General features: G+C 34.3%; 1 protein-coding gene across 1 annotated transcript in view; it reads right to left on the bottom strand.

The window, feature by feature from the left end:
* Positions 1–5,722: 5,722 nt before the first annotated feature.
* Mybbp1A (MYB binding protein 1a) overlaps positions 5,723–26,293 on the bottom strand; it is a 75,572-nt gene continuing 55,001 nt past the window's right edge. Inside the window, exons 14-17 of the mRNA XM_069842902.1 lie at positions 24,031–24,315; positions 17,735–17,987; positions 14,177–14,427; positions 5,723–6,299 (exon numbers count right to left, since the gene is read on the bottom strand). Coding sequence (XP_069699003.1) covers positions 5,861–6,299; positions 14,177–14,427; positions 17,735–17,987; positions 24,031–24,315 — 1,228 coding nt within the window. The 3' untranslated portion in view covers positions 5,723–5,860. The remainder of the gene's footprint in view (positions 6,300–14,176; positions 14,428–17,734; positions 17,988–24,030; positions 24,316–26,293) is intronic.

Raw genomic sequence — 26,293 nt, 5'->3', positions numbered from 1 at the left:
GGCTATTATCATAGATCCAACTATACGCATGGAGAGAGATCTAAACCAAGCTCATCAGGTTGATCATGAAAAGAGGGCCATTTATGAACCTTGTATTCCCTACCTTAGTGCCAAGTATAACATCCCTCTCTTCAATTGGTCAGTGACAGGTTTATTTTTTGGTGCTCAGAGTTCTTTACCAAAATTTACACATAATTTTTTAAAACAATTATCAATATCATCTTTTGAAATTCAAAAAAATCATCTCGCAAATTCTTAAAGATTCCCTGCAGATTATACAATTTCATTTATACCACTCAGAAGGCCTTAATTAAGGATATGCTAATTTTAAATAAAATCTTTTATTTATAAGTATAATTTTATAGTCACCTTCTAAGATTTTATTTTATAATTGATAATCAATGGTGCTTAATTATTACATTTTATTTTTATAACAATATTCATATTTAATTGATTGTATTTGTTTGCTATTAATTTCCGGATCCTCGTGGTCATCCTTAATTAAGGCCGGACAAGTTATTTCTCTCTCATGAAAAAATACCAAAAACAGAAGTTGTTGGAGATATCTAACTAAAACTTATGGTTGTGTTCTTACAAAAGTATTGATTCATGTACAGTGTGTGGCAAAAAAATAACACTTTTTTTAAATGGCACTCTATATTAAATTTTACATATTTGAAATCTCCATTCAATTTTACATAAAAATAGAGGTTTGACTCAACATAAATGATTAATACTCTCTTGTAAATGTTATGGTTCTTTCAAATGCTTTGATAATGTAACACAAAAGAAATGTGTGTATGGGTAAATATTCTGAGATGAGTAAATGTATGTCCCGGCCGATTTAAGGAGTTTCTTGAAAATGTTAACTGATTACTTTTGCGTTTAATTAACTAACTCTCACATGTCTTAGTTGGAAACAAAGTATAAAAGAATTAATTTTAAAATTTATAATTAAAAAATAACGTCCAAACGTCAAAATGTAACTACAGTCCCTATGTCTACAACTACATTTTACTCTGTTTTACTAAGTTTTTCTCAGAATGTTTCGATTTGATTTTATTTCCTCGGCCAAGATTTTAAAAATAAATAGTTAAAATTCTTTTGAAAGACACGAATTGTTGTTTAATTCTGAAAGGACACAACTTTAACATAAAGTTTATCCCCAAAAATTTCGTAACGCCGGTCCCTCAAAACAAAAGAGCTACACAAAAGACAATTTTGCTTCATGTGGTAAATTTTAACGGTTGGTAGTGATGAGAGGTCAACATGGCACCAGTTGAAAAACTTTTCATCCATTATCGTAATTTATTTTATTGAAAAATACAAAAATCATCACTGATGACTGAATGTTGTGTTTTCTATTGGTAACAATGGTCCGTCAGTCCCTTCATTGTGGGACGAGGTTTCATTTAACATACAATTATTAAATACCGGTGTATAAAGTAACTTGGAATATTATTTCATGTGATTGTTTATAGGAAATAAAAAAAAGTCTGATGATCAAAGTAGGAAATATGAAAGGGAGAAGATACGTAGGCAGAGGGCAAATATGACTGAAGAGGAGTTGCAGAAAAAAAGGTACTATGGCAAAGAATATAAAAAAAAGAAAGAAAATAGTAGATATGACTGATCGTGAAAAAAGAAATGTTCGAAGACAAGTGAAATCTGAAGTACAGAAGTTTAGAAGATACTTTAAACAATGGGCTGTAAGGGAAAGATAACAACAATCCCTTGGCTTTTTTTTAAATTAGAAAATCTCACATAAAATTTTTTTTAAGCTCAACTGATACCAGAATCTTCAATAATAGGAGCAAATGTAACCAATGTGTGAAAAAAGTACACAATTTAATATAATATATTTTTTCCAGTTTTGTTATTCATATTTGCCCATTTCAGAATATTCACCCGTATTCATATGGAGTAGGCCATGAAACAAAACAATAACATAACTGAGATGGGCAAGATTTCACCAAAACTGTGGGAGAGAGCAATGGGACCTCATATTCTTTTGTGATGAAACACGCATCTGTTTATACCCAGATGATCGTTCTGTGAGGGTGTGGAGACAACCTGATGAATGTCTACACACCTAGTTCATCAGAGGTCTCCCTTATGGTGGAGAGAGTGCCATATTTTGGGATGGCATCATGTATGGTCGCCGTATGCCACTTGTCCATGACAGGTGCATTGTACAGAGACAAATTTCTCACACCAACTGTGCAAGGCTATGCTAACCATTTTGGTCAAGACTTCACTCTAGTGGATGACAATGCTCGGCCTCACAGAGGCAAAATTGTGAATCTTCATGACAATGGTATTCACAGAATGGAGTGGCCAGCCTGTTCACCAGACCTAAACTACATAGAGGAAGCTTGGGCACTGCTGAAAAAGAAGATCAGTATTGTCGGACCATCAGCGCTGTTGTCATTTTTGAAAAAGTTAACGCCTGTACTCGCCCCATTCCACCCGCTTTCCTCCCACCACATCAAACAGCAGGCCATGAACCTTGCTGCATAGGGATATTGCCAAACTTCCGTCGAAATTACTGGTCCTCCATACTAATAATAATTGCTACAATATAATTTCTTTCAATCAAAATACATCTTGTATTCCTACATTTTTTAAACCTAAATCCCATGTTTCAAATCACTTTCCGTAGCGTTTCTCTCCAACCTTGGAAATTATTGCTTCTTTCGCAACCTTCAGTAATTTCTTCAATGTCGGAACTTCATTCTACACGGTATAAAATTCTTGTATCTTTCTTCTTAAAATACATCGGTCCATATCATCTACAAGAATTAAAGGTTCCCTTGGTCAGTTCCTCCCTGGTGATTCTAGCTTTTCATCTCCTGCACAGACTCCCTCTCTCCTGATTTTCTTTATTAGGCACTCTGACCTGCCTATATAAATTACATAACATGTTGTATTAGTATTAGTTAAGTAAGTAATTTTAATATATAATCAATTGAAATAAGATAAGCCTCACCAGTGATCGCAGCTGCTATTTTCGTTGCCTTATTTTATAGGAAACAGATATTGATCTGTTTGTTTCTCTTCATCGCAAAATGCTATTACGCACTTGCTTAATAATATTTCTTCTGCCACTCTGTGCTACAGTATTCATGTTGAGTTGAAAACAGTGGACTGCAAGTGCAAATAAACTGTCCTGCAAGAAGGCTCAAAATTGTGAGTAGTGGGGGAGAGAAAGGGAGAGAGATAGGAATACAGGGAGAGAAATGAATTACCGAGGCTGAGAAGGAATTTTGGTTCAGTTCACATATCTTATGGGGGCACAGATTTGATGGTGCGACAGTAACTGTCCTCACCCTCCTGAGACACTTCAAGCCCTCATTTACGCAGCGATGAAGGAATGGGACAATCTTCCACGGGAGGCACTGAATGCACTGGTAAGAAGCATGCCAAGAAGAGTCGTTGCATGTATTGGGCAGCATGGTGGTCATATCAGATATTGAGAGTGCCATTTGACACCTCAGAGGATTGAGGTTTTTTTTCTTGTGGACACCTGTTTTGTGTCACTTTTGTCTGAAAAGTAGACAAGAAATTGCTACATTTGTTTGGTTTGCCGAGCTTTATTGATTTTGTAGTTCAAACCGAGCAAATTTTTGTTCAAACACTGTAATACGGCAATATGCAAAACTTTTTTTGATGTGTGTAGATTTTAAAGATATGGCATACCAGAGGTCTGCATCGGACGTTTTCACTCAAGCGCCAAGTAGTTCATAGCATAATCCAATAGGTAGCGCATATGCAGGATGGGTAAAATTGTCATGAGTGATAAATCCTCGAACGGTATAAGCCGAGCGTTAGACATTCGTTCTTGTTACAGTGATGAACTGTGTAGTAACATCATAGATGTTTATCATTTCAAAACTTTGCAGTGTTTAACTAACCTCTCCATAGTACAACTACAAAACTTCCTTTAAAATGTAATAATGTAATTTTGCACACCTCTACTCCCTCTTACTTATCTGTCCGATTCCACAGTCTTTCTCGGTATCATAACTTAAATACTCGGGCACAATATGACAACACGCTAGAAATACCACTGCACACATCATCTCTTTATTCTTCGTCTTTCACTGTTGCTACTTCTCGTCACTGGAATTCTCTGCCGCCTGAAGTCAAGGGCTGTCGAACTTTAATTTCCTTTAAATGTAAATTAGAAAAGTATCTTATGATGAGTTGCCAGACCTAACATGTTGCAAATGTGTTCCACTGTATTTATTATTATTTTTTTATTATCTAAATTGTGTTTATTTATCATTTAACGCCAATATGTATTCCACTGTGTTGTTGTTTTTTATTATTAATCTGTTTTTTGTGTACATTTTATTCAATTGTCGGTTTCTCATTTAATTGTGTAAGTCCTATTTAATTGTAATCTAATATTAATATGTATACTAATGTGTTTATTTTTATTTTTACTGTGTACATTTTTCTTTTTTTATTGAATTATCGGCTATTTTTTATGTGATTCGCATCTGATTCTAACAAATTAATATGTATTTCACTATGTTTATTTTTATTTTATGAGGTAAATTTTATGTAACTACCTCTTTTGATCTCATTATGTAATCAGTATGTAATTACTTAATTCTGATCAAGTTTTATGATCAACTGTGTAAGCAAGTTTTAACCCTGGTTGAGTGTAAGAGAAGGCCTTAAGGCCTTAACTCTGCCAGGTTAAATAAAGCCATTATTATTATTATTATTATTATTATTATTATTATAAATTTTGTAGGTAAATGTTTCCCCCCCCCCCACACAGGAGTGATTTTGTTTATGCCACATCTGATAGATGTTATTGGATGTAAATGTAATTATTATAAACGGAGAACACAATCACGATAATGCAAGAACTGTATCAAGTTTTCTAGTAGTAATAATAATAATAATAATAATAATCTCTAATAATTAGTGAATCAATCATTGCGTCTGTAACAGTTGTGCAGCATGATTATTTGTTTTATTGTATTTTCTGTGACGTTATCTCTGTACTAATATTGTTATTAATCTAGGCTACTGCTATATCAATAATATTTTGTAAAACGTTTCTACATTGTCGCAGTATATAGGCGGAACACTATGTATGGACCTATCATATTATATATGTGGCAAATCAAACATTGAATAATTATTAATTAGGAATAATAACTGTATATCGAAGTTTTTCATACTATTTTATTTATAACTTCATGTTCCTGTTTTGGTACGTTCCATTGACTGTTCCATTAAACATCTGTCATAAACGCAGAAAATAAAGCCTTATTTTTACCGTGTGAGCAAAACATATGTGTATCTTATCTGTCGCCTTCCATACTGAGATGACCTTGTACTGTGCTTCTATTTATTACGAGCGAATCACGACCGATCTTATTTCACTCGAGGGTGCGACACTCGACCGAGTTCAAGCGAGCGATTTAACTCCAATGTGCAGCATTCTGTGGCATACAGTTGAAAAATTCCTTCAAAATAATGAAGACGAAAGATATGCTATAATAAAGTAATAAAATGGAAAAATAATAACTTTTGAGCCCAAAAACTGAAAGTAATCTTTTCCAGGCAACAGTATACAGAGCTCCACAACTCTACAAAAGCTAATTTTATTGTGCTTTTCAGGGAAAGCTTTGGTGCAAGAATCAGGATAACATAATGAGTAGGACCAATATAAGTGAGGGTGAATAAGTATAAAGAGAAATCTATATAAATATTTTATATTAAACATAAACCATCTGCAAAAATCGATGACATAACCACCGACACAGCCTCGACTTGTATGAGCATAAACTCATAAAGGTAGCACAGACACTCATGCCAAAGAAAAGAATCCACAATTTCATTTAATTTTTTTGCTTGTCCTTTGAGTGTCTTCAATTTCGTCAGATTTTCTTTTTTGCATCTTCTTCTTATTTTCACTATTTACAAATCCATTACACATTTCGTTTACAAAGTCCTCTTCCTTCTTGTCAACCTCAACGTTTCTTTTCAAACCACTGAATGTAACATTTTCAAGTCCTTCAGATAAGGAAGACAGCCGCAATTCCCGAGCCTCTTTCCTTAGTTTTGCCTTGTTTTGTTTATTCTTCTTTTCCCTACGTTTCTTTTCTTTCTTATCGCGTTTCTTACTTTTTTCTGTTACTTCAACGTCATTTTGAGTTTCCTCTTCTTCATTCTTTTCTTGGCTTAAGTCATTTTCAGCATTATCACAAGAGGAATCTTCCAAGTCAGATGAACCTTCTTTAGTCGCCAATTTTTTTTCTTTCTGTTGTGGGATCCTGAAAGAATACTATAATTATTATCTCATACCAGATAATTAAAAATAAAATCTAATAAATAAAAAATTCCAATAAACTAAAATTAATTCCCACACTTACATAACGGTGAATTTAACATGTATACATTGCAGTTAAGTGACATATTATGATGCAATATACTGGTAGTCAGGGCTGGGCAGTATTTGAAATACATTTGTATTTTGTAATTTGTAAGGATTTTCGAAAGTATTTTGTATTTAAATACATAAAATTGATGTATTTTGTACTTCAAATACTCAAAATACTTTTTTCCTCTTCTTGTCCTTCAAGTTTTGGATTTGGATTTGAAGAATGAACTTTTGTCTTATTTGCCTATCCATTTCAGATGTGCTAGCCATACACTTAGTTTTCTTGCCACAACTGATTTCCTTAATGCCATGAAGAAATCTCCAACAGCATCAAAGGATCCATCACCCAACACTTGCTAAATGTTTAGCATTATGGAATGCGTCTAGGAGACTCAAATACTCAGAAATTATATCAGATGTCTTGAAATATTCATTAAAGTTTCCTTGCCCAACTCGATGGAATTCTCTTTATGACTCAAAATCTCAAATATTGCAATTCAAACATGATGTAAACAGTATATGTGAAAAACTGGGATTGCCATCCTTCAAAGATGTTGAGTTTAAGTACCTTGAAGAATATTGTGCAGTTCTGAAACCCATTGCCGTAGCCCTTAATTTAACACAAATGAGAAGATGTGCTATTACGGCCAACTTTTGTCCACATTAATTTCCCTTAAAAACAGATTACATATTCTGTTACCTAGTAATCTACGCCATCTATTCCAAGTAACTCCAATCCTAATAAGTTCACTTTCATCAAGATTTAAAGTGATGTTTGATCTGATCCCAGAAGAAAATTGAGCTATTTTCGCAGCTTGCTCCATCCATCATTGAAGATGAGATGGCTACCTGACATTTCCTCACTAAGTGATAAGAAGAGGCACAGAATATGTGCGTGAAATCAGCTGAGCAGTTGTCTGCTACATCTTTGGTTAGTTCAGACGATGAAAACAATTTTTATGTTTTCAACGCAAGTAAAACAGACTTTGAAAAGCAAAAAGAAAAGAACTTGTCTACTGTGGAGTATGAGCTCATACAATTCTTCAGTGGCAAAGGGACAACCCTGTGCACTGTAGAGAATTACCCAACAGTGAAACAAGCTTTTATAAATATAATACAAGTTTGTGTTCCTCTACGCCTGTAGAAAGACTGTTCTGTTTTGCAGGATTTATTCATTCACAAGCAAGGGGATCCTTATCTTATGAACATTTGAGGAACTGGTTGTTTTCAAAGGGAGCAGTAATTATTCACATGTAGCATAATTTCATTGGTGACTGGGAAAAGGAAGAAGTTCAGTTACAGTGTTTATATAAAACTTCGAAGTAAAAATACTTTTAATGTTAATATAATACTTTCGATTTTCAGTAATATTCTTATTTCTTTAGGCCTATATATTTTATCGAGTACCTATTTGAAATACAAATGTATTTTGAGTAGTTGAAATACAAATGTATTTTGGTTAATTTTTTAAAAGTATTTTGTATTTGTATTTCAAATACAATCATTTGAAGTATTTTGTATTTGTATTTGAAATACTTGGATAGAATTTTGCCCAGTCCTCATGGTAGTACATGGGATAGCTTTGTTCAGAATGATAGCAGGGCTTTGTGATATTATATTGACGGTGAGAATTACATAATATGGCAGATAAATTATAAACATAGACTTATAATTAACCCATGTTACAGTGACAATACAGCCAAAATTACTCAATATAAACATGTATCTTTTAGGTTATAGCTTTAAATAGAATTATGTATTACAAGAAATATCACCCCTTAACTCTATCACATTTATCCACTTTAATTTCATCTCTCAACATAATCATTCAATTTAACCCACATCTCATGCATATTCAACGTAAAAGCCTAATCAGTGCTGCAATATTAAATCTACATTGAAACTCATGTTGCTATGAGATGTCATGTTTGTTTACCGATCCTACCACTGAAAACAACAGCTCACATGTTCTTAGATGTCATGCCACAAGGATAGTGATTACTAGACCACAGAACTTCATGCAATAATTGCATGTTTTTATTGATTTGGCACATTGAAAAAGTACAGGGACATCATTTTATTTTTACTAACATTTCTAATATTAACCGCTATACCTTTGGATTAACTTTTGAGAACCAGAAACACCATTTGCTACCCCCTTCCACGACTGGAGTTCGATGATACTGGCGTAAAATACAAAGAAATCACTTTACTAGGTATAGGAGGGAAGAAAAGTAGTTCATCCATTTACGTAAACTAGGAAATATCGCGATTTTGAGTTTGATAATTTTCATTAGGTTTTTGTTTAATCAATATACAGTACAGTATTAACAATAAGTGTTTTTACTCACGAACTGAGCTGTCCATGTGGACGTATTCATATGCAGTGTATATTATATTGTCTACAGCAGATTAGCGTACAACTTAGAGAATGAACTTAAATTGAAAAAAATCATAATGTGGGTATTTAAACACATTTTTGAAAATGATGGCCGTTCATTTCGATACAGGTTTCAGTTCTTTTGTGCATATTATCGCACTATAGACTATTGCATCTAATTCCAATTACCAGTTTCGTCCTTCGTACTAGTAACTCATGTTCAAATAATTCTGTACCTACTCTATAAAAGAGTGCCTTACGTACTGTAAATTCAATCTTCACTTCTGCCCAATCCGAAATGATAAAATTACTCAGACATGCTATCTACTGTCCGTCCAAGTGATTTTGTTGCAGTGACGTAGAAAGGGAGGAAATCACGTGATAAATTGCTTAACGAGACCCTTTTATTTAAGTTATTTTAAACAGTTTTATAATATTACGTAGATGTCCAATTCCTAACATAAATTTATGTTTTCAGAAAAGAGCTAAGACAGCCCAGCCATTAGCCTTTACAGAAGGGAACAGAAGCGGGGGGGGGGAACCGGGATGCGACAAACGGCAAACGGACGCGACAGTACCTGTGCGAAAAGATAATTCAATATTGAAAGCTCTTTCGTGACTGGAAAACGCGAACATATTTCTGAAACGTACTATACTCACTAACTCAGTATACGCGGCCTTGGTTCTGTATGGAGGACGATTGGAAGTTTACTAGTAGAGGGGGTGGGAGTGAAGTACATTCAAAAACTCAGGTACAATAAAAATTGAAGTAAAAATAAAATAATGTCCCTGTACAAGTGGATCTTTTTCATTGATCATGATTTTTATGTTCAAATGAATGCAACTTTATTTTGCATAAAAGCATATTTTAATCCGTGGCACCAGAGCCCTTGAAGGGCCCAGACCAACTAGCCGGCTGCTGGCCTCACGTTCACATGCCGAAGGAGAGGTGAACGATCATCCAACCAGAATGGAAGTAACATATATCAACATATGACTGATTATGTATTCCGTCAATATGGCTTAAGCAATGAATTACATATGAAAGAAAAACATATGAAAAAAAACTATTGATGTATTACATCCTATTTTATCTTGATACTAATGTATTTCGCCCCTAGTGGGGCATCTTCAGGTACAAGATAGAAGTATCATCTAAAATCAATTACAAACAAGTTTTACATTTCAAAATGCCATGACTAGAATAAAATGGTGTCAATATTATCCATACTTACTTACTTACTGGCTTTTAAGGAACCCGGAGGTTCATTGCCGCCCTCACATAAGCCCGCCATTGGTCCCTATCCTGAGCAAGATTAATCCATCTCTATCATCATATCCCACTTCCCTCAAATCCATTTTAATATTATCTTCCCATCTACGTCTCGGCCTCCCTAAAGGTCTTTTTCCCTCCGGCCTCCCAACTAACACTCTATATGCATTTCTGGATTCGCCCATACGTGCTACATGCCCTGCCCATCTCAAAAGTCTGGATTTAATGTTCCTAATCATGTCAGGTGAAGAATACAATGCGTGCAGTTCTGTGTTGCGTAACTTTCTCCATTCTCCTGTAACTTCATCCCTCTTAGCCCCAAATATTTTCCTAAGCACCTTATTCTCAAACACCCTTAACCTATGTTCCTCTCTCAAAGTGAGAGTCCATGTTTCACAACCATATAGAACCGGTAATTTAACTGTTTTATAAATTCTAACTTTCAGATTTTTTGACAGCAGACTGGATGATAAAAGCTTCTCAACCGAATAATAACAGGCATTTCCCATATTTATTCTGTGTTTAATTTCTTCCCGAGTATCATTTATTTGTTACTGTTGCTCCCAGATATTTGAACTTCTCCACCTCTTCAAAAGATAAATTTCCAATTTTTATATTTCCATTTCGCACAATATTCTCGTCACGAGACATAATTATATACTTTGTTTTTTCTGGATTTACTTCCAAACCTATCTCTGAAAATATTATCCATACCAACATTAAATGTCCTGTCAAAATGTTAAAAACAAATTTAATTTGAAACAATGTGAATTTACATAATTATATAAAGTAGATCCCCTTGTATGGATATCTCAAATATATTGTTGCCAATAAGGTGATGATCACAATAAAATCAATATAAATACTAATTATATTATTAAATGTGGAGTCATAAAAGCGTGTATAACTAATTTCATGGAGGGAGTGGAATTCTCGTAAAATGTTCAATGCTCTCGTATAACATCATGCGAGTCTAATCATCATACATGGGTTGTTGAACAGAAGGGATGTGTTTTTTGCCCGTAAACAGTCTAATGGAATAAACTGCAATCTGATGACAAGTTGTTTGTATTCATTTTAATAGAGCAATAGAACCGTGTGTAGTTGTGGGCTTGGATGTTTACTTGCAAATAGGATGTAATACATCAATAGTTTTCTTTCATATGTAATTCATTGCTTAAGCCATATTGACGGAATAAATAATCAATCATATGTTGATATATGTTATTAACACGAGGCTTAGCTGAACACTCCCAACATGAATTGTAAATTACAGAATGGAAGTATTATGTGGTTAGCACAATGATACGTTATTTTGTTTTAATTGCCTATGAAATACGTTGCCACAAAAAATTGTTGTGCGTTACTTTTCGATCCACCCTATAATTAGTTTTTTAAAGCACAGAGACATCTAAAGGTAAGAGTTCACTACATCATATCGCACGCATCGGACGAATCGCACGGATCTGAAAAAGACTATCTTTGCTGTAATTGTTATGTAACCACATTCACTACATCGTATCGGACGCATCGCCTATCGGCAAATCCGTCCACGTTTCTCGGATGAGCAACTTTTCCGATGCGTGCGATCATGGCCTTCTTTAATAAATCAATTTTAATTGGTCCACTGTTACTATTATGTTGTGCCATGTTCAGTGTCGCGCCAAAATGGCAGACGGAAAACTTATTTCGCTTGTAGAAAATTGCGAAGAATTATATAATTTGAGGCGTTCCCATTACAGTAATCAACTCATTTCTTGCAAATATATTATGTAACCAATATTTCTTTCGTTTCTTCCTCTTCAATTAAGACACATGAAGCAATTACAAATTCTTATTCGCTAACAGACGTAATTAATATACCTAACCTCAACTCCTCTGCTTTCAGTAATGTCAATATCATACGACGTCATGTTTTAAACAGTTGATAGGGGAATCCGATGAAGTGATGAGGTGAAGCATAGCCTTCTCTAGTCATGGCCCGGCCCACACTACATGGCAACGTCGGATGGCACGTTAGATGCCGTCCTATCCTGTTGCATAGCTGTTAAATGCGAGAAAAGCATAAGCTACATCGTTCTTCTATTTCAAAGGAAAAGTAATGACTTCCTGAATATTTAGGGAGTTCACTAAACATTATGTGATTCACCCTATTATTGTCAGTTATGATACACAATGTTTTGCAATCCACACACATGTATTTGTTGTAAGTTATCTTTACATATTTCTGCTGTAAGTTGTTTAACCGCAACAAGTCTTACCACCTTTTTAAAATTACCAAAATGCAGCTATGATTAAAAAAACGTTACCGATACAACACTTTATGCGAGATCATATTCTGTTTTATTTGCAGCAACCTCAAACAGTCGTCCATTTTTGTAGTCTAAGTTCCTTTTACTTGAATTTCATCTACTTGAATTTTCACATTTTTTTCGCTCTCTGATTACTGCCTAACATGTTCCAAGAGCTGTCTATTCTCAGATATTGAAACAACGAGGAACGTTTTCTTAGGATATCGAGGGTGCGGTAATGACAAGATGTTCTTGAGTCTAGTCACATCGTAACACTTGGCATTCCGGATATAAATTAAAAAAAGAGTTTACAATTATTGAGGATAGATCATACTGTCGCCCTGGGTGGTGCAATCGGTATAGTACTGGCCTTCTGTTCCCGAGGTTGCGGGTTCGATCCCGGCCCAGGTCGATGGCATTTAAGCGTGCTTAAATGCGACAGGCCCATGTCAGTGGATTTACTGCCATGTAAAAGATCTCCTGTGGGACAAAATTCCGGCACATCCGGCGACGCTGATATAACCTCGGCAGTTGCGAGCGTCGTTAAATAAAACATAATTTAATTTACATCGTACTTAGATTTTTTCGTAAGTATAAGCTCAAACTTGTTACATAAAAGATCAAACTTTTTTAAGCTGCTTTCATCACAGTTCCCATCGTTTTCAACAACAATTTCAAACTTTGTAGCGAGGCACTAATTTGGAATACAACAGTGGTTTTGTTATTGGTATCTGATGAAAAGTAACAATCACAAAAATCTATTAGAGACGGAAGCTGAGCAAAGAATTTCTACAGTTAGAGGCCGTCCATATTAAAACTTCATTCGGTAGACGTCCACCATTCATGTGCGTTTCCACACTGAAATCCCTGTTTATTCCAATCCTAAGAGTTATTTTAGGAGCATTAGTTACGTCTAGTTCATACACTATTCAACAAGAATCGTTTTTAAATAATGACCCGTCTTCTTTTTAGAGAGTTTCATTGATATTTTCCAAAAAAAAAAAAAAAAAAAAAATTATAAAAATGCTACACGTGGTTTTTTCGTCTGTCTCCCTCCTTTCGGTTTGTAAGGCGGTTGTCAATTTCTTCTCTCCTCTGTCGCGGATTTTTCCATTTGGTTCCACTCACTCTGCTTAGATAGGAAGGAGAATTTGGAAACATATCCGGAATTGCACCTTCACATAAAACTGGATGATCGCGTTTACGAAAACTCATCATTCCGTCCTTGTCCATGTATTTCCCAACAAAGCTCAGAAATGCAAATGTTCCTTTCATACCACAGATGTTGGTTGGTGATCAATCTGCCCGTGGAACCCAACGAATCCATTTACTACGTATTTCGGGATCTTTAGGAAACCGAAAACAACTTATAATATTAGTCTTCTGTCTTTAATGTCTTATCGTAGTTCCTTAAGCAGCTCGGCACTACACGTATTCATTCATATCATGGTTATGAAAAATTTGTTACCAAAAACATAACAATGGAAATATAGGCGCAAATCCACAAGCGAGGAGAGAGTCTTACACTGAAACATATGGCGCATTGCTGGGCTGATAGGACGTGCTGCGGCGTTGCCACATTTATCAGGGCCGGGCCATGACTAGAGAAGGCTATGGGTGAAGCCGTTACAGTGAACGCACTGCACTTAAAATATCCGTTACGTGCGATTCGTACGAGGAGTGCGATACGATGCAGTGAACGCTTATCTTAACAGTCATATGATGATGAAAGGGAACAAGTCAATTTCAGATGCCAAATGTACTCCACCGAATCCAGATGTTTGTAATATTTGTTTCTGAAAGTTTACACTGCCAAGTATACTTACCATTTAATCCCCAAAACTCGTGCCAACTTATTGAAACTAATTTTGGCCTCTGCTGACAAGTCCACTTTTTCTCTGTATTTCAGCAGAGCTGCACCAAGAGATTCCCAATCTATATTGGATCCTCCATTCTTCCCAAGGGGATGGGAATGCCAGACAGCAAATAACAGTACCAACAGTTCATGTACAAATTTCTGCTTCACCCCACGTCCCATACTATTCTTTCCAACTTCCGACATCTGTGACTGCAACCACTGAAAATATTTGTCAATCACAATGGTTACAGAACAAACATTAATTATTTCTTATATTAGCCACAACACACTTAGCAATTTGAGCATCTTTTGAAAAACAAGACGATGATGAAGATGTGTTGGAGGTGGTCATGATGGTGAATAAGAATAATGACAATGAATGGCATTAATAAAGATAAGTACTAGCACTATAACAGAAATATCTCTGATTTTGTTTCAGTGATTTCAAACACAGGTGCTCGACAAGGTTGTCCTCTTTATCCATTATTTTTTATAATATACAGGTGAACAGTAATTAATGTCATTAATCCTGGTAGATGGTTCCTTTAGTAAAGAGCAACAGAAAACTAAAATTTCATTTAGCTATATATTTTGAAATACAGTGAAACTTTCCTTAACGGACACTTCCCAATAGCGGACTCTTCTCAATAGCAGACATTTTAAAATTCCCCTGCAAAATAACATTGGCCTTTATGATAAAATTCTTCCAAATAGCGGACATTCTCAATAACGGACGTGGACACTGAAATGTATCTCCCAACAGCAATTAAAACTTCCAAATAATGGACAGCATGAAAGAAAAAAAAAAAAGAAAAAGACGATTGTAAATTAAATGGAATTCTTTGCAACAACCATTATCGTGCATTTGAACGTTCTTGTACTTTATTGAAGGTAAGCAGCACAGTTGTTAGTTGTGATACTGTACGTGAACAGTCCGTACTTTCTTAGTTTGTCAAGTTGAGTGTTCGGAAGTAAAGTCACATTAAAAATGTCACAAAAACGTTTGTCACTGAAAGAAAAAGTGTTCGCGAGCTGGCCACAAAGTTTAATATGGGAAAAACTCAGGTTAGTGATGTTTAATTCATTTACAAAACATTTACTGGTACAATTTCTCTCTGGATGAATACTGTAAACAATCTCACTGTCTACTGTACTGTACTGTACTGTAAAATATAGTGTTGAATATGTATGAGAAATTTTAATGTACTGTATACATACTAACGATTTTCTAAATAGCAGACACTTCTCAATAACGGACATTTAATTTTTCCCCGGCAGTGTCCGCTATTCGGAAGTTTCACTGTACATGAATTGAGATCGTGCAACAACATAGTCAGTAGGGAGTGCACATTAGTTGTGCTGCTTTGAACAATCCCTTCACCTGACTTGTTTTGAACAGGAAAGTGGAAGGTCATTGCCATGTTCATTGTTTTTAAACTCGTAAAAAAATAGAGATGATATACTGTTCAATTTTTGTCTTTAAACTGTGTTAGAGAACGGAAAATGAACAATGCTCATTTCATGTTACACAAAATCTTAGAAAATTTAAAACAAACTCTACAACATGATTTTAATTAAATGTTCAGAGAACAGAGACAATAAGATAGGCTTATTTCAAACTAAATGGATAAAATTACGAAGTATTTCTACACTCCCATTGCAATTGAATATTCTACAGAACCTAAACAATAATGATGCTGATTTTATATTATAAAAACAATATTTTAAAACATTTAAGGGGAGAGAATGGTATTTTTTGTTGAAAAATGAGTAAATTTTCAAAAAAAAAAAAATTTTTACTTTAAAATACTCTGTGATATGTGTGGAATGCATAGCACAAGATTTTGTGGGCATTTGTGCCCTTATCGGATGTTGAGTCGCCATTTTAAACTTCCTGCGGTATGGATTTTTAAATCACTCGCCCACTTTTATTGTTGTTTCTGGTAAATTAAATTTTCAAAAAAATTTTCTTTTCTTTAAAATACTCTTTGATATGTGTGAAACGCATTGGATAACACTTCGTGAGTATTTGTGCCCATATCGTCATTTTTAAACTTCCTGTATTATGGATTTTTAAATCACACGCCCACTTTTATCGGTTTCCAGTAACTTAACTTTCTTTGCTACATTGCCAGACAAAAATGTATATAATTTCTGAACTATTAAAGATACACGCATGAAATTTAGAACACACATTCTTTAGACTATTAGGAAACTTTTCTCTGTAACAGAATTTTGTTAACTGATTTCATTTTAAAAATATGTCCGTTGGTTTGCAAGAAAGGAAATCAGAAAATTGTTATTAAATTTTAATAATTGTTTATTTTACAAACGTAGGGACTAATACCAAAATTCTGTTACAGACAGTTTGTAGAACATGCTTTTGCAAATACATTGCAAAAACTGTTCGAATCTATTTTTAAAAACGGTTTAGATATATCGGTTTTAGTACAACCCTGCACTGGATACATTTTTTTTTTTTCAAATTTGGTCCCCCAAATAATTTTTTTTTAAATATTTATATTTGGTTGAGTTGCTACAGGTATGAGCTCTCTACATACAAAATATTAATATTGTACACCAAGTAGGCAAAAAGTTAAAAAAAAAAAATACCATTCTCTCCCCTTAAAATTCTACAAGCAAAAAATCAAAATATGATATGCTTATTTTATGTTAAATGAATGGAATTTAAAGCATTATTTTTAAACTCGACTTAATTTCAATTAAATATTTGTTTTTTTTTTAAGTTGGTTATTTAACGACGCTGTACCAACTACTAGGTTATTTAGCGTCGATGAGATTCGTGATTGCGAGATGAGGCCGAGGATTCGCCATAGATTACCTGGCATTCATCTTACAGTTGGAGAAAACCTCAGAAAAAACCGAACCAGGTAATCAGCCCAAGTGGGGATCGAACTCGCGCCCAAGCAACTTCAGACCGGCAGGCAAGCGCCTTAACCGACTGAGCCACGCCGGTGGCTAAAAATATTTGGTGAACACGGCAATAAGTGAAGCTTATTTTACGTTATACAAATCCACTTCATGATTTAAAAAACTCCTTTTGTTGTCGTACTAGAAGCATTTTGTTCAGACAATTGGAAATAGTTTCTTCCCACTTTAAACTTACATACAAGTAAATCAAATTTCCCGAGCCAACTTTAAAAGCAAGTGTGTGTGTGTGTGTGTTTGTGTGTGTGTGTTTGTGTGTGTGTGTTTGTGTGTGTGTGTGTGTGTGTGTTTGTGTGTCATATTCACATTTCTCGTTGTCTCATCTGTCCTTTGCACAACCAAGCTGCAATCTATTGTATCATCTTGACAATGACTTTGTGAAAAACTTACAGTTTCTGTATCATTTAGAAAACGCACAATAATTCTATTACCAGTATTTTCTTATAACATTTTTATAAAACAAACTTTAAAAAAATGAGGAGGATCTTATAATAGATGGGGTCTTAATTTTGAGCAAATACGGTATAACACTAACACAGATTAACACAGACAACAAAAATCCTAAACTTCTACCCACCTCCACAGTTCTTACTGACAGTAATCTTTCAATTTCTACCAATTTAGGCTCTGCTTCTTGTGCCACCTCTGAAGCAGTCCTTAATCTTCGGTTCCGGAAAAAGCTCACTAGCAGATCCAATGCTTGATTTCTCCTGAATGGCCTGACTTCAGGATCAAATGCATAGTTAATCAGAATTGGAACAAGTGTCCAATTGCCATCCCATACGCTTTCCAGGACAGATTTGAAAAGACCCAGCTGATGAAGACAATCTCTGAAAACAAATACATTAATATTAGATACATTACAATGATACTATTTTTTTTATATTACAGTAAAACTTATTTTATACGTTTCACACTTATAGGTATATATATTCTGAAGTTCTAGCAAAATTCATACACTTTCCATGTTGATTTATTTCAGTTATACGTTTTTCATTTATAGTTTTTTACACTTATACGATCATACTTTAAACCCCAGGAAATATGAAATGTCATTTAGGGCCAGTATTATAAATGCCGTTCAAACCTTACATTCAGTTTAAACTCAAGTTTTTCGTTCTGCTTCGTATTATAAACCTTAACTACCAGTTAATCTTGATTTAACGTGAGTTTAACTTGATCGGCAGTTCTCTGCTGTTTAAACTGCAGTTCAAGGCTCAACAGTTCAAGATGGCGGTTCCCGCAATACACATGGATATAGCAGATGTTTTCCAAGAACTTACGAGTGACGATATGTGAGTGATCAATATTACTGAAAGACCACGGCGGCCAAGAATTTTTCGAAATAGAGTGCACTCCTTCGAAATATACATAAACAAACATAAGTTTTAAAACAGATTGAGGTTTTCGAAGCAGACAGTCCTAACCTTCAGAATTAGGCTTATAGTCCTAACCTTGTTTCGAAAAATTGAAACTCGGATACAACATGCAACAGAAAAATGAGAAAGTGCAAAAATATGTGTTTTAGGGTTTGAATTTAAAGATTATTTGAAAAGATAAATTATTTCTTTTTTTTTATTTTTGAAAACATTCTGCTGAATCTCTGCATCAGCTACTAGTTACACTGCGCTATTTTTCCTCTGGTTGTAGGCATACTGAAAACGATGGAAGATTTCGGAGGTGTCCATAAATCTACCATAAACCTATTGTGCATTGTACTGATAAGATTTACTATGGGCCCTGATTTATAAACACACTAATAATATTACCTAATTTTACTAGATTCGTAAAAATAATTTTATTGTTTGATTGAATTCTGTTTCATAAATATTCTAGACAACACATAAAATATGCACTCTATTAATACTTCATTACTCAGTTAATTCTGTATGGAGTTACATCGCAGAAGGTCATGCAAGGTTTAGTTTGGTTGCATTCTGTTTGGGAGTATAACGTTGGTAGCCAGTGTTAAGAAACTATTTGAGGTTAAGTCTGACAAGCATACTGAAGTACGCGGTATTGGTCCTCTTTAGGTTTTTTATGATACTCTCCCTGATATCAAAGAACAAAGATGTTTCTTAATGAAGATTCCCTACGAGTGTCGGCTATTTTAAATCAATAATATAATTAAACAGCTGCGATGTTCTTCTTTCCTTTCCTAGCAGTAATACCAATCATATTCCACTACAGTTTAACCACAGTCTACTATATACAGTCGCGAAGCTCAATATGTAGTAAAAATGCAAACATGGGTAGTTGCCCACCACTAGGATCGCTACTATCGCCTCATCATCACAGATGTCTCCTAGCAGATGACAAAATATGTTACACTTTCGTTGTCGTGTTCTTTTGGAAAAATTAACACCTTCTGTCCATTATTGAAATATTACATGGATAAAGTTCATTTATTATTTTAATGAAGTATATTAAATTCCACCATAAACTCGAAGATACCTGCAAGAAATAGGTTAATATTATTTTTGTTTGTGCAAAACGAACTGAAATTTACTATAATCGCTTCACTCATTCAAGATTATAACGATAATGAACTATGAAACCAATAAATATTAATTCGCATTTCCCTTTACAACAATAATATAATAACAATAATAATGGAAATATGAATTAATGGGAGTAACTTACGTGTACCGGTACTTGTAGTGTAGGCTTACGTAGTTAACAAAGTGGGTTGAGGTTAAGCAATAATAATCACACCAGAATTTAAAATAAAACGTGATCAATAAATTTTATTGTAACAGCCTTACTTTTTCTACGTCTCTAGTAAAGTAACAAATAAAAATAACTACAAAATTAACAGCTATAATTAAAAACATATCCTTTGAAAAAAGAAGTAGGCCTAAGTTGTCTGAAAATGTACAATTATTCAAGGAATCAGCTGATACAGACGTAGAATTAGTGCAAAGCTTTTGTTTCTCAGCTGCAGGTAATAACAGAACAGATTTATTTGAAACATCAAATAAAGTTGGAACTGCATTCCAGATTAATTTATTTTTGTTTTCATTCATAAATTGTGTGTTTTCGAAATGAAGAGAGCAAAACTTTATATTATTATAAATATATGCTTCATTCTTTGTCTTTAGATCTTCCCCCCTGCTATTTATTAACCACTTTTTGCATCTAGAAGTAAAATAAGAAATAGATGTTAGGATTTCTCTTCACAAGCATCAATGCGAAATACGCAACGACCTAACACTCGATGGAAATATGATTCAGTCCACTCTAAATCCAAAGTCGACCGTGGACAGTCTATTGTTTCTAGTTGCTAACCGCTTGGAGCGCTTTATCGCAAGATTTGCAAAAAATCACCTCAAGCTTCGCGACTGTATATAGTAGACTGTGGTTTAACTTAACCGAGACACTGTAATACAGCACATTGAGTTAAACTCATGGTTAGGTTTAACTTAGGTTTAACATAATCCTTAGATTAATTGTACTTATAAAACCGGGCCATTCTAAATCAAATTTTTTACAAATTAGGTTTGCTGTGAAAATGTAAGAACGCAAAACTACAGTACCGGCACATCATTGTTAAGATGCTTGAAATTCGTAAAATTCGAAGCTGCTTATGCTTTTCTTCACCAATCTTATGTCCTTTAGACCCGGTATTATAAATACGGTTAATCTGAAGATCGAGTTAAACGAAAGTTAAACCTAACTGAGAGTTTAACTCAATGCACCGTATTACAGAGCCTCGGTTAAGTTAAACTGTAGTGGAATACGATTGGTATTACTGCTAGGAAAGAAAATAAGACGATTGCTACTGTTTTATTACGTTATAGCTGTTAAAATGGCCGATCCTCGTGAACAATTTTTATTATCTTTGTTCTTCGATAATAGAGAAAATATCATAAAAACCTGTGGAGAAACAATACTGCCTACTTCAGTATGCTTGTCAGTCTTAACCTCAAATAGCTTCTTAATGCTGGCTACCAACATTATACTCTCAAACACATTGCAACCAGACTGAACCATACATGGCTATTCACGGTAGAACTCCATACACAATCAGCTGACTAATGAACTGTAATAATAGTGTGCGTATTTTATAAGTTGTGTAGAATGTTTATGAAATAGAAATCTGTCAAGTAATAAAATTATTTTATCCATGACCATAACGAAAAACATGCCTTTACTAAATACTTTTGCGTTTGTAAAGTAGGGTTTTATTCAATTACCTCACAGTTTGTACTTTATCTCACAGTTCATTAGTATTTTCCTAGTACCCGGGTACACACATATACTTTTCCATTGAACTATTACTCAATAAGTTAATATATTAGTTACTAGATGTCACTACCTCTACTTCTTTATTACCATTTCTTAAATATACACTCAATCTCCTTCTCTTTTCTCTATCTGCTACGTCGTAATTTGTGCATTGCATCCATATCTAATATGCATCTTTTTAAAATTTTGTAATAATTTACCTTTTGGGATGCGAGGAGACTTGAACCTGCAAAGTTGGGTTTATAGGATTTTAAAACAACACGCGTTAGCCAACTGGGCTAAACAGACACGATGATTAATTAAATTTTAATATTCCTCTTAAGTTTACAGAAGTAAAATGTGAAATTATTTTAATCACATTAGTCCCGTGAACACTTCTAAATAATCCCTGAAACTTCAAAAAGACGAAAATACATGTTTAAAGTGAAAAAATATATATTAAAATTATATAATTAATTATAATTTGTTATTTATCCTATGCCTTAGATACTAATCATGGCCTCCTACATCATAACCTACCTAGTACACATATCGATTCTAAAATCCATGCCATGATATGTGATTACATGAGGACTTATTTTCAACATATTTTCTTTTATAAAACATAATTTTTCGTTATGGTTATGGATAAAATTACGTATGGTACTTGTGAGCGTGATCTTTCCACTCGTGCAATAAAGATGCACTTACCTCACAAGTACCATAAATAACTATTTATGAGTTCAGTATTGTTAAGAGATATTATTAATGTATTTATAAAGCAAACTCCAATATTTCGTGGTAAATCTTACCAGGAGATTGCATGCACAATGCATAATAATAAGCTTACAGACATAATAGACAACATAATACGTAAGACAAAACATTATCACAAAAAACATAAGAATACAACACAAACACAAGAACACAAAAAATAAATCACACTAACATACGAAATAAAAACACGCATAAGATTGCAACCTCATTTAAGAAATTAAATTACAACATCGCATACAGAACAAAATAATAATACTCTACAAAAAACATCTCAATACACAAACAACACAAACAAACAAATACAACCACACAGGCGTATACAAACTCAAATGTAACACCTGCAACCACTTCTACATAGGACAAACAGGCAGATCGTTTCAAACACGTTACAAAGAACACATCACAGCCATAACAAAATTACAAAACACCTCCACATATGCAGAACACATCACAAATGCTAACCACACCCACAGAGACATCAACACAGACATGGAAATACTACACATCCAACCAAAAAGCCAGAAACTAAACACACTAGAACAATATGAAATATACAGACACACGAAAACACACCCCAACGAAATTCTCAACACACAACTCAACTACAGTCTACTATATACAGTCGCAAAGCTCAATATGTAGTAAAAATGCAAACATGGATAGTTGCCCACCAATAGGATTGCTACTATCGCCTCATCATCACAGATCTCTCTCCTAGCAGACGACAAAATGTTACACTTTCGTCGTCGTGTTCTTTTGGAAAAATTAACACCTTCCTTCCATTATTGAAATATTAAATGCACAAAGTTAATTTATTATTTTAATGAAGTATATTAAATTCCACCATAAACTCGAAGATACCTGCAAGAAATAGGTTAATATTATTTTTGTTTGTGCAAAACGAACTGAAATTTACTATAACAGCTTCACTCATTCAAGATTATAGCGATAATTAACTATGAAACCAATAAATATTAATTTGCATTTCCCTTTACAGCAATAATAATGGAAATATGAATTAATGGAGTAACCTACGTGTACCGGTACTTGTAGTGTAGGCTTACGTAGTTAACAAAGTGGGATGAGGTTAAGCTTTAATAATCACACCAGAATTGAAAATAAAACGTGATCAATAAATTTTTCTACGTCTCTAGTAAAGTAACAAATAAAATAACAAAAAAATCAACAGCTATAATTAAAAACATATCCTTTGAAAAAAGAAAGTAGGCCTAAGCAATAATAATCCCATCAGAATTTAAAATAAAACGTGATCAATAAATTTCATTAAGACAAACTTAATTTTTCTACGTCTCTAGTAAAATATTATTCAAATTATTGCATTTTAGCCATTAACATTTTCATTACAACCAATAACGAACATTTCACAAGCATCAATGTGAAATACGCAACGAGCTAGCACTCGATGGAAATACGACACAGTCCAAAGTCGACCGTGGACAGTCTATTGTTTCTAGTTGCTAACCGCTTGGAGCGCTTTATCACGAGATTTGCAAAAAAATCACCTCAAGCTTCGCGACTGTATATAGTAGACTGTGACTCAACTTCAAAACACACACACTCTTTGACTCTACACTATACCACACGAACGCACCCTTACAGGAAACAGAACAAGAGGCGCCAAGACCAACAACGACCAGTTCTGAAGATGACCCATAAATAGGTCGAAACATGTAAACAAGGTACGTTGAAGTTTAACACAGGAAAGTCTTATCATACATATTCCGAAGTGATACAGTGTTAAAAGTTGTGTAATGAAGATGTATGTATGTATGTATGTATATATATATATATATATATATATATAAATTATTGTTCTTATAACATGTATTTGCTTATGTACTATTTTACCTTTTAGTAAAGAATGTAACCAGTGCACTCTTGTAGATATCTGTGACTGGTGATGTTCCATCATTGGCTGAGCTACTGGACACAGATTGCTGTTTGAGACGCTGACTGCATCGCACAAGAAAAGTGCAACACTCAGTAATTTTAGATCCCATATCCAAGAACACAGGGCCTGATGTTCTTTCACCCTTTTCCATTAACTGTTTCAAAGCACCTGCAATTATTTCTTCTGTCACACCTTCCAGAGAAACACATTTCTTTGCAGATGACAGTCTCTTCAAACAAGATCTGCAAGAAAACAATGAACATAAAATCTTTTCTTTCTAGAAACAAGTCTTTAAGACTTGCACTTCCAAACACATGTTCTACGTACACAGTGTGTGGTTGTTGTTTTTGCATGTACTCACAATTTATACATTAACACAAGGTTCTATAAGAAATATTTTATGTATATTTATGTATGTAACCAGATATCGTCGGTTTGCTTTTGGAACCCTGTAAGTCCAATTTTTCTGGAATGTCGAAATCTGCGTATATTTTTAAAATGAGTCTTTGTAAAGTATGCAAATGTTTCTGTATTGCAAATATAACAAATGCCTATCAGTTGTTAGCTAGGGTGTAAAAAGAATAACAAGTTATTTTGCTCTTTTGTGCAAGTTCCTCAAATCGTCGTTGATTTTATGAAACTTTTCATGTGACATAGCATAATTTTTTCAGGGAGAAGAAGGAATTAATTGAATATCAATAGATCTACACTGGTCCTCGATGATATCCATATTCACCAACGTTTTCTACCGAATTACTTCATATTCTTATGTAGACCTGTTGATATTCGATTACATTTTTCTTCCTCCTGAAAAATTGTGCTCTATACTGTCACATAGGAGGTTTCATGTTAAAAGTAAGCCAGTGATATGCCAACATGTAGTTACATCATTTGTTGTACATCTAAATAAGATTAACTTCTATTTTTTGCCTTGCACACAAAAGACATTTTTATAAACTGTGTTCGTCCATGGTCTGGAATTTAGGTTAAGTTTATATTTAAGACCTCTCCTGGCACCACATTATCATAATCATCCTATCACATCATCGGGGTAATGTAACTCTGTCTTCCAGGCGCCCGAACCTCAGAAGTGGGTTACAACTAAGCCACAGCCAGGAGAGAAGACAGAAATGTCGAAAAGACAACCTGGTGGCATTGGATAAAAAAAAAAAAAAAAGATTACACTTAAAAATATGTAATTAGAATAACTTTCATAGCATCATAGCACTATTCATTTTTACCATTTAAATAAATAAATAAATTATGGGAGAAAATATTATCAAATACGTGAGACAGGAGACTGGCAAAAATGTGAATAAAATACGGGAGAACCCATAAAATACAGGGACCTGGCAACACTAATTATCTCCTTCACATGTAATAACTCCTCTGATTAAGGTTCTGGCTGATATGTACATCTATTATCAGACAGTACATCTCACTTGACATTATGTGTCTAAGGAAGAACAATTGTTTGTATGCATCTGAAGTCTGATTAGTGGAATATGTAGCTAAAGGTACGGTCACACGTCGCTACTTTTGCAGCGCTACTTTTATACTGCAGCTGCAAAAGTTGCGTGTCGTGTTCACACGTAAGCCAAAAGTAGCGTGCAGAACGCGAGTGCTGCAAAAGTTGCAACTGGAGGTTGCGAGTCTGTTCACACACAAGGCGCTACTTTTGCAGCCGCAGTCATGCTGCAGGTTTCCATCTCCGTGTTGACTTCTCAATATACATTTTGTGGTTATGTTCGCATTATTAAGAAACTCATGCGAAAGCTTCCTTATCTATTATTTGCTTTTCTGTCCTAACTAGTATTCAGAAATTGACATTATTTTCACTATAAAGCTTTTAAAAACGCCTATATACTTAAATGATAACCAGCAGCATATTCACGTCATCAATGTTGGCAACCCTCCTGTTTGGAACTACGCTACGGAAAATTAAAAAAATGAATTATATCGTCACCAATTATGCTCAGACTGTGTTGTGTATTTAATAACTGTTACAAATAATTTATTTTCATCACATTTAACATTAAAATATATCCAAATGATAAAAGTATCATTGGCACATTTGGTTGGTAACACTGGTTGCAACCGCAGCAAAAGTTTCAACAAAACCGATATCAAAAATGCTGCGGCTGCAACCCTGAGAACCCTGTTCACACGTCGCTACTTTTAAGTTGCGCACAGCATGGAAAAGTAGCGGGCAGCAGGTTC

This window comes from Periplaneta americana, chromosome 13 (genome assembly GCF_040183065.1).
Source record: "Periplaneta americana isolate PAMFEO1 chromosome 13, P.americana_PAMFEO1_priV1, whole genome shotgun sequence".
Lineage (NCBI taxonomy): Eukaryota > Metazoa > Arthropoda > Insecta > Blattodea > Blattidae > Periplaneta > Periplaneta americana.
The sequence above is the reverse complement of the archived record's forward strand: the minus strand, read 5'-3'. Positions and strand labels throughout refer to the sequence as shown.